We start from the raw sequence: 17,450 nt of genomic DNA, 5'->3' as shown, positions 1-17,450 counted from the left end.
GAGATTCACCGAATTGTCGTGATCCCTTTGGGGATTTGCACTTGAAACTGCGACAATGTTATTGAACCAAGTCTATATAAAGGCAGTTGATTAAACTCCAAATGAGATATAGATAGAAAAACCACTCAATTATTTTTTCTTAAGAATATTAGGATGTCTTGCTCATGTGAAGCAGACAGTAAGAGACAAATTAGATAGTAGAGCCAATTTGTTCTACTTTGTGGGATAACCAAACGATTATGTTGAATACTATTTATATTATCCCAAAGAATTAAAAGTATTTGTTTCAAGGAATGCCACATTCTTTGAGAATGATTTTCTATTAAATAGAAAAGGTGGAATGGTAGAACTCAATGAGATACGAGAAACACCGACTCCTGAAATAGAAAAATCACACCCCAACATCTAGTTGAAGAAAAACACAAGCTCCTAGGAATTCTGAAGGGGTCTCAAGGTCACCTAAGAGGATGAGTCTGCTTCTTGAATAAGGCTAAGATGAGCCAATTCCTAGATGTGATATAAGAATCTTCAAAGAAGCATTTTCTGATGTCAATTCATCCAAATGACTTGAAGTCATGCAGTATGAGATGGATTTTATGTACTCGAACCAAGTATGGTCCTTAGTAGATCCACATGAGGGATTTATTCCTATAGGATGTAAATAGATTTATAAAAGGAAACTTGGGGTTGATGAAAAAGTGGTGACCTTCAAAGCCAGATTGGTAGCAAAAAGTTATACTCAAATGCAATGTATTGACTATGACAAAACTTTTTCAAGTCGCAATATTCAAATCCATTATGATATTGCAAGTCATAGCAACATGGCATGACTATGAAATGTAGCAGGTGGATGTGAAGATAACGTTCCTTAATATTGATATTAAGAAAGATATTTACATATCTCAGCCTGAAGTATTCACATCAGCAGGAAGTGAGCAAAAAATATGCAAACTTCAGATATCTATCTATGGACTTAACCAGACATCGAGGAGTTGAAACTCATATTTGACAACACTATCAAAGAGTTTGATTTTGTTAAAAATCATGAGGAGCCTTGTGTGTATAAGAAGGTTGGTGGGAGTGCAGTAACATTTCTAGTATTTTATATTGATGACATACTACTAATCGAGAATGATGTATGGATGTTGCAGACAACTAAACTATGATTAACTGTTAATTTTTCACGAAGGATATGAATGAATCGTCCTGTATATTAGGAATACAAGATAATCACTATGAAGGAGTCCAAGAGTGGATATCTCCCAAAATATCATGGTGTCACTCTATCTATATCTATGTGTTCTAAGACTGATGATGAGATAGAAACAATAAGCGAAATCTCATATGCATCTACCATAACCAATATATAAGTGTTGCAAGCAGATATCAATCGAATCCCGATCCATTTAATTGAAAAGCAGTGAAATATATTATTAAGCACTTAAAGAAGAACGTTCACATAAGTGTGTACGATATGTGTATATACTTGTTCTTACAAAGTTAACAAACACCGGATAACTTTTAAAATGGACAATCAGTTTCCATCCACGTTGAAAATTTTGATACTGCGTTATTAAGTTATAAAATTAGTGAAAATAAAACTGCAGCAATAAAAGTAAAAGATAATCTTGTATGATCTACAAATGTCCTTAACAACAATAACATTACATTAAACTACTCGAACACCAAACCTCCGCACATTAAGTAACTGATTCGTGCAGCGTCTACTTTCATATCTACAGGCTGATTATGATCTATTAAACCAGGTCGAAAATAAAAGCTACACATCTTCAGTATCACTCAGCGTAGGACGAGTATCGATATAGAATTCCGAGTCCGCCCCATCAATTATCCTCCCTCTGTTGACATGATTGTTGAGTGATAAACGATGTCAAATGATAAACACAAGTCATCTATGAACCATGGATTCGAAAAAAATATGGTGGTGAAAATTAGAGTGAGAATGTACCTTTCAAGAACAAATTTTCCTTCTTTATATTTCTGGCTGTTCTCATGTGCAGTCTCCTGAAAGGGCAGGATGAAAATTTCGGTAGTCAAAACTTGAAAGAAAGTGAGAGAATAAGTAAATATGGAAGTATATGGCAGACGAGATTACATATTTCCAACCAACTATTTGCCCACAATAACAGCAAAATATATCTGCAACAGTATGCGTTCCGGAAAGCATCATTCTCTCCTCATGAGGTCCGAATGTGATATTCACTCTGAGATCAACATTGCAGAGATCAAGAAAACTCAAAGACATGCACGAAATTAGAAAGTTTTCCTGGGCAGAACCAACACGGAGAGGAGTGGAAAAAGTAATTTTTCAAAAACTTCATATATGACTTTCCAATACATTCAATCAGTCCTCTTCTCTCAATTTCTTAGGTTCGACCCTGGCTGGTGTGGCTAGTAGCATACAAAAGCTGTTGGAGGAGTGTCAATTTGTGAGCCATTATGATGTCAGTGAGCTATAAATCATGAATGTTGATGTGGTAGTAATTTCATCAGCTACAGTACTACTATCAACTATATGAAACTAAATCGATTCAAAGATGATCAGACCATATAGTATGAAGAAAATATATAGACTATGTGGATGGAAACATAGGTCAGGTAGGTCTATGTTATGATCAAACATCAGTTACCACAAAATTGTGGAGTGTTTGATAAATTTCGAAAACTCTCGTACCTAATATGATAGTCTTCTGAATCTCCTAGTCTATGATACCACAAATAATGAGCGACTAATACCTAAAACACATACATAACTATGGCATAATACATGGACAGGACACATCATCTCAAAGTTATTCAGGTCCAACAAGAGTACAATTTTCCCGTAGTGGACTGATTTATAGATCTTAAACTGATTTATAGATCCAACATCAGTTACTAGAAAATTGTGGCGTGTTCTGTTCGATAAATTTTGAAACCTCTCTGTACCTAATATGATAGCCTTTTGAATTATGATACCCCACATAATGAATGACAAATACCTAAAACACATACATAACTATGACATAATACATGAACAGGACACATCATCTCAAAGTTGTTCAGGCCCAACAAGAGTACAATTATCCCATAGTGGACTGATTTCTAGATCTTAAACTGGTGATTACTGGCCGAACTGAAAGTCTTGAGGAGTCGTCCAAGTTGCCTGATCAACTTTCTGGGAGGTCCATACCAATTGAACTCCCGATACTAAACCACACATCAAATAAGCTTGGTCCAACTGGCTGATTCCTCAACCTGCCTGGCATGCTCTTAGACATTTCAGGTATTACCCGAGTTTCCAATCAATGAGGGTCCTGGGTGCAGAACATATATTTCGCAAATCTCAGGGTCAAACAATTGTCATATGGAATCCCCATAAATCCAATAAAATTTAATGGACAATGGAAAACTACATCAAATCGAATCGGCGGATAAGGCAAGTTGCAATTTTATACTAACACTAGTCCCCTAATCCTATAAAGACCCAAATATAGTCCCCCAATCCTATAAAGACACAAACATGATGCAGGTAAATGGGGGTCATTCATAGCCTTCCAATTCTATATTTTAGCCTCCACATTTTCCTCTTTTTCTACCATCCTTGCCTTGAGCAATGGAGGAGCTACGCTGGAAAAGTTTTTGGCATACTTTTACTTGTTTGTCCTTGTTTTCACACCCTTGTTAGCTGGGAAATTCATCAAAATCAATTAAATGGAACCACAAATAATAATTGAGAGTAATTAAGAACTAACATATACTATCCCTTATTATTTACAATCACATGTAGATTTCAGTATTTTTAGAGGCTATACTCTGCAAGGTAGTCGATCCCTGTTCCCACATCAGTTGAAAAAGAAAAAAACGTAGCAGTTATCAAGTCCCCACCCTTCTCCCAAGCATTTTTGCCCATGCTTATACTTCACACATAAATTGCTTCGAATAAGATTAAACCTGCACGGTGTTGAACATCTCACAACTTCACTTAATGCTGTAAAATCATCAAATCTTAAGTCAATTCTTATCTTCTCCCACATATCACTTAACTCGGATCAAACACTGTTCTATTCAGTTGGAGTCCACATTTCGCCCCAAATTGTAATCTTGTCTCATAAATTTTACTTCTCCAAACAAAACCATCAAAGACGCAAGAACCATTCACCTCCACAAAATTAAAACAAATTGCTGAAACAAAAGATGTAAAGAGGCTGAGTTGAGCACACAAGAATTAATATTAATGAGCTGTTTGTTTCAAGAAAACAATTATAAAAGCTTAACCAGTCTTGTTATACAACGAATTTTATAATAATCACGAGGAACTTACACGTTATTAAACAGATAAGCCTTCCCCCTGCGACAATGAAAGGCCTGGACATATGAATAAAACAAACCAAATAGAACAAGTCAAAGGAACAAATCAAGATTTAGCAATAAAGAAACAGAGCCACATCCCAAAAAATTGAACAGAAACTTCCAGCATACACATAACTAAAAGTTCAATAAAATCTTCTAAAAAAAAACTCAGTACAGCCAACTCTCCCACCAAAAGCAAGAAACTTGCCCGCGAAACAAGATCATCAGCAAGAGCTAAATGGGTTTTGCAGAATTTGCATTTGTAGGTTCGGCCCTCAAGATCCACCACAAATATCCTACCCATATCCACCTTTTTACACACGGTTTGCACGAGGTGCCGAGCTTGACGTAAACCTAAGAACCTTTTTAAACCCTTTAATTGTTTGTTTAGTCGATGTACCAGAAAGCGGCAAATGCAATGTTTCGGTTTCCTATGGTCTTTATGCTGTGGGCAGCTGGCAACACCCACTGTTGATACTAACTGGATTCGTGACATGAAAATTTTATTTTATTTTTTTTTAAAAAAAAACAAAGAAGAAAGAAAAAGTACATGTTAGTGAAAAACTTATGTTTGATATAAGCTTTTATTTAAAGATCGGGACAAAGTCAGAAAATAGAGGTTAAAAGATAAAAAAAATAAAAAAATGTGGAGGTTCAAGAGCAAATATCAAGAAGAGAGCTCTCTTGGCTCCATCACTGTTTATACGAACTAGCTCACTTCACAACGAAAAATTTTACTTCGTACAAGAGAAGCCTATGTATGAATAAGGGTTAATTTTACTTCCACATCTAGCTACTCTAGGTTGGGGGTAGGTCATGGGGAGGAAGTTATATATACCTTTCCATACTTTGTATCTGGAGTACTTCATTTAATTCCTCTGCAGTATTGGGCTTTGGTGGTGTTTATCATTCACTTTTAGGACCCGAGACACTGGAAGAATCTTTTCCATTCTTCGGTTATGTATAGAAAGATAGAAATAAAATGACCACAATTTTAGAAGCTTCATAGGGTCTTTCTGTCCAGGTGCAGGTAGTCCGCATCTTCACAGACATGTCTATTTCATCGAGCCTCTCTCCGAGACAGTGTCCAGATCGTTACGCCTTTCGTGCGGGTTGGAACTTACACGACAAAGAATTTCGCTACCTTAGGACCGTTATAGTTACAGTCGTCGTTCATCGGCAGATTAGATTAATAATTTCCTGACTTTCCAAAATACATAATCTCCTTGTATCGCCCCTCCAAATCTAGTTCAAAATTGGTTAGGCCAGTCAGATTGACTCGTTCCACCACATAAAATACATAGGTTGAATCAACAATTTCTCGGTCATCGAAATCATAAGACTGCCCGTCTCTCTAATCCGTTTTGACATGCCTGATTATATCCACTTTATCGTTGGGCTTTTACCTATTTCCCTTTGTATAGAAGGCAAAATATGTTTATTTTTTGGTTTTATAGCAAGGAATTTTTATTGAACACTAGAAAACTGCATACAAGAGAGGATGATTAGGTTAAGGATTTCCAATAACCGAAATGCATTAGTCTAACGTGACCACAAAGCGCACCAAAAAGAAATGTCTAAGAATTATTAAAGTTAGCATATGTATAGAATCAAATGGTATAATTTGAAAGAAGAAATTTGATTTATAGTGTGTTTTAATTTAAAAAATAAATTTAAAATGACATTTATTTTGAATGTATTTCATATCTATTTCAATTATCATTACAGTTAATTAAAATTAATAAAAAAAATAGATTTGAAATTTAATATACACTAGTAAAATATACACACGCGTTGTATGTGTCATTACTATTTTTAATTTGATCAAATAATATTAAACAATTAACACGAAATAATTTTCAATTTAGAATAGTTGTTCGATTTAAAAGGGAAGTTTTATTTAGATTTTTTCTATGTAAAATATGGAGTGACTTGTGGAGGTTTTTAGTAAGGTAATTATGAAATTAAATATTTTGGTGTCTTCTAAGATAGTTACTCTAAGGGTCTCACACTTAATAATATAGTATAGATTTATCCAAACAATGAAATAAATTTAGAGATCATGAATTTCAAATACATGAATTCAAACACCTTAATCAAAATGCAACTAAGTGCAAGGACGTAACTAGAATTTTAAAATCAGGTGAACAAAAAATTTAAATAATAATTTCTGGTGGACAAAATTATAGCATTTTCATTATTTTAGGTAATTTTTACTACAAAATTAAAAATTTTCATAGGTAAATAATATCATTTTAAAAATTCTCTGCCGGACTTAGCCCATTGCATTTTTCCTCCTCTCCATAATACGGTAAGTCAATATTGGCAAAAGGGTAAGTATCGACGGTGAAATATCTGACAGCACACGATGGTTGTTCTTGCTAAGGGTGAAAGATCTGACAGCAGACATGGTTATTCTTATTAAAGATGATATGGATATTGTATATTGTATCAAAAATTCAGATATTAAAATTATTTATATTGCTATTGCACTGAAAATTTCGGTATACGTTTGTTAGGATCGGTTAATATGAATAAAGTGTTTAGAAGGGAAGTTGAATAAACATTTTGACTTTTTGAACTTTTTTTTGGATATAAATCAGTTCTTTGAAGAAATGATTCTGCAAATCTTGTATGTCTATATCGATCAATTAACTAATAATAATGTGGAATTAAACTGAATGATAGATTGAATATTTTGGCTAGGGTACTGTGATAACTGAATGAACAGTAGATTTAAACACACAGATTTTTATGGATGTTTAGAGACTTCAAATGCTCATGCGTTATCCATTCTATCTCAAAGATAGGTTTTTCACTAAAAAACTTTGATTGATTACAACAAACTATAATAATCCACTTCAGTTGGACTTATACAATGTCAAACAGAAACTCTTAGTTTCCAACAATTGTCAATTGATAACTGAATAGCTCTAATTATAAGTAGCTTGAATGCTACGAATAAATACAATGAAGTAAGAGCTAAATTGTGCGATTTGTAAACTGAATAAAATTGAGAATTAATCGCAACTGATAATTGTTCATGGATAGTTCGTTAACTGTGTATCAACTTTCTTCAACTAAATTCATTAATTCATTAGCTATATATAGTCTTCGATTCCAACGGTCACATTGAATGCATTTAATGATTAATATCCGTTGAATCGTCGTTTAATCCACGTAGATGACTTTTTCTGACAGAGGTACGTTGTATCAAACTGTTCTGCTTCATCTGTTCTGCTACGGTAAGGACTGTCAGTTTGTCTGTTGAGATTCAAATTCCAACTAATGACGTGGCTATCTGATCAGGAGTCAAACTGATCGACTGATCAGTTTAGCTGGACTACATTAGTTCTAACTGATGTATTTTCAGTTCGAACGCTTCAGTTCAGTTAGGTCATTTCAGCTCAGTTTTGCGAAGTCTTTAGTTCTGATCTTCAATCTGTTTCACGAACTTCGAATCATCAGTTTTACGACTTATTTATACTTATAAGAATTTTAGTCTATTTACTTCAGTTCTTAATCAATTACAGTCCGATAAGTCTTCTTAGTCTTTGATATCAGTTACGAACTTTCAGCTATGTCAGTTCAATTTGGTTCTTCAGTTCTTTTACCTATTTGTTTGTCAGACTATGAAACTTATAAATTCCAACAGTATAATTTGATAGGATCGATTAGAGGTATCATCGTTGAGCTACAATAGCTCGATTCTTGAAATATTGAACACCGATGAATTAAATCGAGCTTGGTTTTCAAACCAAGCGGAAGACACTCAAAATAATCTTTCGTAGAAACCGATTAAACATTTATTTAAAATATATGCAAGTTGAATGATAAAAAAATATTTTGGTTGAAGCATTTTATCAAACACTTGGTATGTAATATTTTGGTATTTGAAGAACACATAAAATGATTCAACAATGCGTCTTTATAAATAGTGGAAATGATAAGTAAATGCAATAAATAAATAGACATTGTTTATGGATGTTCGGAGATTAACAACTCCTACGTCACCTCTTCTTCCCCTTGAGAAGGATCCACTAGAAGACTTTGATTTATATAACACCTTGTATAAACCCATTTCAACTTAGGACTTATCACTTGCCTAATTGAAACTCCTAGCATACTTTCGATTGTAGGCCACAACCTCACAATCCGCATAATGTTTAACGTCTCTTATGCTAAGACTACAAACAAAATATTTAATGTCTTTGTGTGAAGACTCACTCAACTAATCTTTGAAATTCAACTCTCTTGTATAAGTGTGAGTGATTGTATGTAAGGAATTTATACTTTACAGTGTACATCTCAAATGTATCCTCACACAAGGGCTTGTTCTCTCAACTAGCAGATTTCTTCATGCCAATGCTCATGTTTTGAATCTCCTTCAAAAGCTCTTGTTTGATCTTCAAAATGTTGTATTTATAGGCTCCAACAGTGATATATACATTAGATACAAGAATATGACCGTTTGGAAAGTTTCTGCATTGTTTCTGAAATTGCAACGGTCAAATTCGCCTTGCTGGACATTTTCCCAAGCTTAAATTGGTCAATTGGCCAGCTGGTCAACTAGTTCAGTTTCAGCTGGTCCGGTTCAGTTCAGTTCTGGTCTGCTCAACTGGTCAGCCGGTTCGGTTCGGTTCAGTTAGAGTGTTGTATCAGTAAAGTCATCGTCATTTATCAGTATTTAAGATTCGATTCAGACTTTGACTTCTCCATATGATTTGTAGATCATCGTCTTATCTTTCCAACGCATATTGAATTTCTTCATTCCAATAACCGAGCTGAGAGATATAACCAAAATACTGCAACTACTCATACCCAACTGATTGTTGTTTTCGTGCAATCAGTTCGGTAATTCAACGATTTGTTAGACCTTGATAACATCCGATTTTGCCCAACTGACGTTAATTACGACTTGTTCCAAATTGAGTTTTTTGATCAGTCAAGTTGGCGGATTGTAATCTAAATCATTCAATTGAGAAATATCATCAAAATACCGAAACTTCCAGAAATTCAGTTTGGCTAAATTCAGTTTCAGTTTGCTTCTTGTATTTGCAACTTCACACGTGAGTAAATATGTTAGAAATACAATGACAAGTTTTGTTAACATCAAAATCAAGATTACGAACCTGAAATGTTCCAACATAATTAGCATATCAAAGTATTACTATATACCGATATTTCGGTACGGATCGATATATGCTGTTTTATACCGAAACGATACATTATATTTTTTAAAAATTTAACTTTATTATTTAAAATATTATATATTATCTTGGTATTTCGGTATATACTGAAAATTTTAAATTACTACTGTTATTATACCGAATATTTCAGTATCGATATCATACCATGCCGAAAATTTTGACATACCAAAAATTTCAGTAAATTCGATATTTTTCTGTATGGTTACTTCGATGTACTAAAAATTTGATATTTTTCTCACCCATAGTCATTTCTATTAGCATAGAAAAAATAATCATTATGATACTTTAAAAAGAATTTATGAAGTTTTGAATTAAAATAAAGTGAAAGTGAAAATGTGATAATCAATTTTGGATGAAAAATAGTACCCTTCTTAATGTAAAAAGGATATTTTAAACTCCTTATATTTAAATTTTATTCTTCTAAAAAAACAATAAATATATGCTACCGTTTAAAATAATTCTGATATAAATGGACATTTACATTATACAATTGAAAATTTTGTTTTATGCTATATTTTATATTTTAAGCTATGTAAATATATAAGGCATAACAATTTCATTTATGTTATAATTTAATAGTAGAGGAAGAGACAAATGAAGAGAGAATTGAGTGATCTATGATTTCAACTAAACACATTAATTTATAAGGAATGAGGTTATTTATAGGGTTTATGGGGTTGGTACATAAAGGAAGATTATAATGATTTATCAACAAAATCAATTATCTACATATCATCTATATATAACACTTTCTCTTAGATGAATGATAGAGAAATTAGTATTGTCTTGTTAAAATCTTTCCAGTAAAACTCAGTGGGAAAAATCTGAACGAAGAAAAAATAGTACAATAGTAAATAATCTTCCTAACTTTAATTACTGAAGATCCTTCAGTTGATGTATCCCTATCTCATTTCTTGAATGTCAATTTAGGTAATGCCTGTGAATAAGTCAACTACATCGTCGCTATAACGATTTTGTTGGACATCAATATCATCTCTCTTGGAGTTCACGTGTGTAAAAAAACTTTGACGAAATCTGTTTGTTTTATCCCCTTTAATATATCATTCTTTCAGTTATGCAATGCAAAAAACATTATTTCTAATATAGTTGTTGGGCTATCTTTAGTTGTAGGTAGTCCACATAATTATTGAATATGTTGCGTTATGAATCTCAATCATATACATTCTCGACTTTATTCATGAATTGCAATTATTTCATAATGATTTGGCGATGTGGCTGCAAAACCATGTTTTGTCGATTTCCATGATATAACAGTGTTCCTCGTGTAAACACATAACCTATTTGAGATTTGGATTTATATGGATTTGAAAAATAGTCCGCATCTGCATATCCTACTAAAGATGAATTTGATTTTGATGAATAAAACAATCTCATGTCTGTCGTACCACAAAGCATCTAAATATATGCTTTACACAATTTCATGTCTTCGGGTTGGAGAAGAGCTATATCTTGATAGAAGGTTAACTAAATATGTTATATCTGGTCGAATATATTTGCAAGATATGATTATGCACCAAATGCACTAAGATATGGTACCTCAAGACTAATGATCTTTTCTCCATCTTCTAACTGATGAAAATGATTTTTCTTAATGTCAAGTGGTTGAACAACTATTGGTGATGTCAATGAGTGTGCTTTGTTCATGTAAATTGTTTTAGTGTATTTTCAATATATGAGGATTGATGAACAAATATTCATTCCGGTAAATATTCAATTTGCAATCCAAGACAAAATTTGGTGTTTGCCAAGTCCTTCAGTTCAAATTCACTTTTTAAATAACTAGCAGTTTTGATAAGCTCTTCTGAAATATTTATAAGATTTAAATCATCGATATAACTGCCACAATTGCAAAACCATTATCCATATTTTTGTAAAAACAAGTGGACAAATAACATGAATTGTAAAAATTTTTGTACTAAATATTCATTAATGTGAGTGAACCACATGTGCTCAGATTGATTTAATTAATGTAATGACTTTTGCAACTTTATTGAGTATATGGTCCTTTTGCCTTATTTGCTTCTGGGAGTTTAAATTCTTCAAAGATTTTTACGACTATCAAGTGAACCATATAAATATGCAGTGACCATATTCAAATGTTGCATGTCTAGTTCTAATCAAGAATCAAAAAATAGTGGTATCCATCACATGTTAATAAGTTTCTTCTTAGTTGATTCCAAGTTTCTGATAAAACCTTGGGCTACGAGCCTGGCTCGTATCTTAAAATTTCGCCATTTTCATTTCTTTTTCGTACAAAGACCCATTTGTATCCTCTAAGGATAACATCTTTAGGTGTTTGAATTATGAGTCCAAATACTTTATGTTTCTATGGAGAATCAAATTCAGTCTATATAATCACCTTCTCCAGTCATGTCTTTGTGGACAATCTAAAACAAATTATGATTCAAGATCTTCATTACCTTGTATGATATCAAGGTCCACATTAAGGGTGAATATATTGTCAATTATTGTATTAATTTGATCTCATATTTTATGAGACATTGAATAATTTATTGAAATCTTGATATTTTCATATGATTGTGATTCGTCAGGAATCACATTATCTACATTTGATTCATTTATTTCTTTTACTATATCATGTAAAATTTATTTTTCTAGAGCTTCAAAATTTTCTTTTTGTGAGATATGGTATCCTTCAAACCAATTGGTCGACCACACTTTTGGTATATTTTAGATTCTTTTGCAAGTATAGTAATGCATGGTCCTACATGGACATCAATTTTAAATGGAGTATCCTATATTTGTATGTGTAATTTTGTCAAATTTTTTGTATTAACAAAAGCATTGAGCGCGCAATTGAGTATCAATTCTTTGCGAGTGAATTATTCTTTCAACCTCTTGTTCAATTTGATTATTTCTAGGATCATAATGAGATATTCTTTTCTCATTCCAACAAATTTTTCTTTGTTCTTCAGGATACAACTTTTCTCCCCTTAGTCCTGGAAAATTTGTTTCATCAAAGTGGCAATATTCAAATCTTGCAGTAAACAAGTCACCTGTTAAAGGCTACAAATATCTATTGATGGATGGTGAATCATATCCCACGTAAATTCTAAATCTACTTCATGGGCCCATTTTGGTCCATTGTGTAGGTGGGATGTTTACTTGTACTAAACAATCAAATACTCAAAGGTGGGAAACTTCATGTTCTCAACAATATAATAGTTGAAAATGTGAATATTGGTAATAATTAGTTGGTCTTACATGAATCAATGATGCAGCTTGTATTATAGCTTGACACCAAGCAAAAGATGACAATTTTGTTTTCATGAATAGTGGTCTAGCAATTAATTGCAGCCGTTTAATAAATGCTTCTACAAGCTGGCCATTAAGTGTATGGACATAGGAAACTGAATGCTATAATGAAATCCCGATTTACATACAAGATAAATCAAATGCTTGTAATTTGAATTCAACATAATTAAAAAAACAAACTGCCTTGAATGAGTAATCAGGAAATTATATCATAATTCAATAATTTGCCCAGGTAGCCTAGCAAGAACTATATTTCGAGAACATATAACCACCTAGTTGATGCATCAATCAAAATCATTAAGTATCGAAATGATCCACATGGTGGGTGTATGGGTCCACAAATATCACCATGAATTTTCTCCAATAAAGTTTGAATTTCAACATCAACCTTAGTAGGTGGAGGTCTTATAACTAGTTTGCCTCGTGAATAAGTTACACATGAAAAATCATCATGTTCACGTGAATTATTTATTATTCTTCGCATAATTGATGTCCCAGGATGACCAAGTCGATCGTGCTATAATATGAAACTTTTTGTCAAAAAATTCTGATTTGTGTGTGTGTTTGCCTCAGCTGCTTTTATTATTGTGTGATACATCCAGAAGAGAGTACACATAATTTTTTTATTTGCTTCTAGCCAGATATGATAGACGTAGTGCAAAGGTGTTCAACATTTTTTTCATTCAATGTTTCAGTATGATATCCATTTTGGTGGATATCTTTAAAGCTAAGAAAATTTATACTAGATTTGCTAGCATATTGTGCATCTTCAATATAAAGACTTTGATAGGATCGGTTATAGTGTTTAAAAGGGGAAATTTAATAAATACTAGACACAAATTGCTTCTTTAAATTTAATTTAGTCTGATTGGCAACTAAATTATATATTCTAGATTGTCAATGTCCGTTGACTAACAAATATGTGTAGAAAGAAGCGAAACTGATATATTAGAGCAAATCAAATAATGGTTTGGCTTTGTAAACTGAATGGTAAATTGAAAATGAAAAATACGCAAGTTTATTTCTGTATATTCCGAGAACTCAATTTCCTATGTCACCTCTTCTTCTTTTTGGAAGACTCATACTAGAAGACTTTGGATAATACAAGTAATTTGTAAAATCTAAGTTCAGTTTGGACTTAAACATTGCCAAACATAAACTCCTAGCATACCTCAACTGAATGAATAATAGTATACAAACAGTTATCAAGTATAATGAATTATAATACTGCAATATCCTAACACTTAAAGATCTTCAATGATCAAGTAAAATTATTTGTGAAGTGTGCTCGACTTATTGAGTTTAATACAAATACTTGAAAACTTGAATGCTTGAATCTTTGTAAAAGTCATATAACTTTACTAAACTGAACTCCTTATCTATTTATAGACTCTGAATCCAAGGGTCTCGAGATTAAAAAAGTATCTGTTCTGAGAAAAAAATGTATGTTGGCTTGTATTTTGTCCACGTCAATATTCTCTGACAATCGTACATTGCTACAGTAAGTTTTGTACGAAAATTTTTTATCCAAATATCAATTTAGCTTTCTTAGACGTAAACTGATGTCTTTGATAATGTATGAAGATTTCTTCGACTGATAGACTTGATAAACTGATAAATTTTAGTCTGCATCAGTTTAGTCTTGACTTAGTCCGGTCTAGTTAATTTATTTTACCTTGTGGAATTGGTTACTTCAGTTTAGTATAATTCAATTTTTCCTTAAAAAAATTTTAACACCAAAATCTTAATTTATCCAACAATCTCCCTTTTTGGTGTTTAAAGAAAAAAGCACTAAGTCCATTTGTCATCATTCAAAACTTGTACTGATATAAAATTATGATGAAATGATAAAATAAATATCAAATAATACCGATGAAAACTTCTGTAAACTGATAGAAGCAAATACAACTATATTGTCTTCTCTATTTTTATCTCACTTCTTTGAAGAGGATTCCTCTTTAGATATATCGTTTTTTCATTGAGGCTCACTTCCCCTTTTTGTCACACTATGGGAAGTTACATATCTTTACATAATATGTACGAATGAAGTCATTTGTGCAGACATAGTGTCGAACTTTGCAGAAAGCTACGTGTGAATTGAATCTATCTTCAAATTAAAACTGGTGTTGACATATTTAGATATGCCTAAGAGGTCTTTGAACACTTTGTCTTTCAGATTTTAAACATCAGTTAGTCAGTCTTTGTCATGCCTTGACTTGAGTAAGCAGCACATTGATTCCAGTTAGAATTGACAGAATATTATCCATATTAAGATCTCCTCCAAGCTCTAACTCAGGTGAATTAGCAATCAAATGTTCTTTTGGATCAAGAAAAATGGTCAATTGATGGCTTGATTCTGGAATATCAACTTTCTCAACTAAAGTATTTGCAACTGGTTCAGCTGATAGAGTGACATTTTGCTCAACTAGTGCAACAGTTTCAGTTTTATTTGCCACTCAAATTGACTTTTCAACCATTGATTGGTTTGGAGCAAGTTGGTCCCTCACTGATTCAGAAAAAAGAATGATTCTAGGATTGTGACTGTAGCAATTGGGACTTCAACTGACTGAACTGGTGTTGGAACTGATCGTGATGCTAAAGATAAAGTTTCGTGCGCAAATTCCACTTCAATTTCAGCTGCCATTTGATTCTCTTAATCTGAACTGAAGCTTCCAAATTTGGTTATTCATTTATCATAAATGTTGTGTCAGTTTTCTTATCGTCATTTTCAAAAACCTCTGTAATATTTGTAGTTAAAGTCTTGAGGATCTCAGCAACATTTAGTAAAGTCACGTTCTCCGCTGGTGCAATTGTCAGCTGAACTTCTGCTGCTAAACTGACTGTCGGTTCAGTTGAGTCAACTGCTCGCTCAGCCAAACTGGATGATGGTCCACCTTGGCTTGACTCATGCTGGACTTGTACTGAAAAACCCTTTTGAACTTGTTGATTTTTGATAGTTATTGGAATTCTTCTTTCTTTTGGAGGTATGAATAATTGTTGGTCCATCTCCAAAAATTTCACTTTCATTTGTAAAGAGATTAAATCCATATCCAACCGAGTAAATGTTGCTCTGTCATCGTCAACATAATTGAGTTTTTTAATTATTTATGAATAATATGTTTTATTACCATACTTTATTGACTTGGAATTGAGCAACACATTGTCAATATAATTGATTTTTGACGACCTTTTGTTCTTCATGTTGCTCTTCATCAGAAAAATCAAGATCATATCCGTCAACATTGAATGAAGGAAAATCGTGATCCCCAAACTCGGGTATGATGTTCTTTCTCTTGCCCTCACCACAACGACTTGAACCAGCCATTTGTATAAAAATAAAATTGAAGTAATTAGGAAAATAAATGAACAATTGACAATAATTGACAATTGATATTTTGAGAATGGGTAAATAAAGCTTGAATTGAGAATGAGAGATTGAGAAATGTAAGAGAATTGTGTGAAAAAAATGAAAGGGGTGGAAGTATTTATAGGGTTGAATTCGGATTGTCACAATTAAACTTGTCGGATTGATCAATGACCACTTGATCCATTGATCGTGATCATCCATTTTAGATCGACAACCACTTGATCTATTGATCGTAGTCTTTTCATCTTGCTGTTGATAATTTTTCCTTTAGCCATGACTACAGCCGCGCCCACAAGCTCTACCATTTTCATGATTTTGAGTTGAGTTAGCATTCACTTCAGGGAATGACATTCCATTTGCTTCAGAAATTGGTGTAGAGCGATTTGGGCGCAATTGGTATTTTTTATGAGTAACTCATTATTTTGTTCAACAACTAGAAGGCATGAGATAAGCTCAGAGTATTTTTGAATTCACGCTCAAGATATTGCTGCAGGAGCTCATTTGATCCATGAAAAGTTGATAAAGTTTTTTCTAGAAAATTTTGATCAGCAATAATTTTCTCCACAAAGTTTGAGATTGGAACTAATCTTGAATATTGCACAGTTATAATCGCTCACATATTTGAAATCTTGAAGGCTAAGATGAATCCATTCATAATAGGATTTCGGGAGAATTACAGTTCTTTGATAGTCAAACTTCTTTCAAATTTTTCCAAAGTTCTTGTGGCTCTTTTACAATGAGATACTCAACTTTCTATCGATTATCGAGATGGTGATGAAGAAAAATAAGTGTTTTGCACGATCCTGCAGGGATTCTTTGTTTTTTTCTTTTATCGTATCTCTCATATTCTTAGAGACAAGATGAATTTCAGCATCCAAAATCCATGAAAAAAAGTTTTTTCCCTTTAAATCATGTGTTTCAAAATCAAGTTTGATGATATTAGCCATAACAACCATTATATAAAACAAATAAAAAAATAATTAGAATAACGATATTTATAGAAAACATAAGAAATGTTAGCTTAAGTAGGCATGATTTGTTGTCATATGTAATATATATTAAGATTGAAATAAGACAATTTATAATTAAAGCTTTATTAGTAATTTAAGAAATTGATAATAAACTTATAGTTAGAGAATTATACTAAAAAATCGTATTTACTCGCATCTAGCTATGTTACCATAGTAATGAATTAATCAAATATTTATTAATTATCCAAAAAA

The 17,450-nt window shown here is 32.6% G+C and overlaps 1 protein-coding gene across 3 annotated transcripts; it reads right to left on the bottom strand.

Moving 5' to 3' along the window:
* Nucleotides 1-1,610: 1,610 nt before the first annotated feature.
* LOC140981122 (protein yippee-like At5g53940) lies at nt 1,611-4,822 on the bottom strand. Of its 3 annotated transcripts, none has more exons than XM_073447390.1 (5): nt 4,490-4,822; nt 4,325-4,368; nt 2,117-2,225; nt 1,970-2,025; nt 1,611-1,859 (listed from the first exon to the last, which is right to left on the bottom strand). In XM_073447390.1, exons 1-5 carry the CDS (start codon nt 4,655-4,657, stop codon nt 1,781-1,783), a joined length of 456 nt encoding a protein of 151 aa, XP_073303491.1. In that variant the 5' UTR covers nt 4,658-4,822; the 3' UTR covers nt 1,611-1,780. The 3 variants fall into 3 exon arrangements, with proteins under 3 accessions (XP_073303491.1, XP_073303493.1, XP_073303494.1); XM_073447392.1 differs by having other exon boundaries at nt 4,529-4,819; XM_073447393.1 differs by having other exon boundaries at nt 4,562-4,813.
* Between the last annotated feature and the right edge of the window lie 12,628 nt (nt 4,823-17,450).

This window comes from Primulina huaijiensis, chromosome 7 (assembly GCF_012295235.1).
Source record: "Primulina huaijiensis isolate GDHJ02 chromosome 7, ASM1229523v2, whole genome shotgun sequence".
Taxonomy (NCBI): domain Eukaryota; kingdom Viridiplantae; phylum Streptophyta; class Magnoliopsida; order Lamiales; family Gesneriaceae; genus Primulina; species Primulina huaijiensis.
The sequence above is the reverse complement of the archived record's forward strand: the minus strand, read 5'-3'. Positions and strand labels throughout refer to the sequence as shown.

Coding starts and splice junctions, on each gene's coding strand:
- LOC140981122 (XM_073447390.1), bottom strand. CDS start 4,657: ATGGGTAGGATATTTGTGGTGGATCTTGAGGGCCGAACCTACAAATGC. Junction 2,026..2,116: donor AAATAGTTGGTTGGAAATAT/GTAATCTCGTCT, acceptor CTGCCCTTTCAG/GAGACTGCACATGAGAACAG. Junction 1,860..1,969: donor GGAAAATTTGTTCTTGAAAG/GTACATTCTCAC, acceptor TCATGTCAACAG/AGGGAGGATAATTGATGGGG.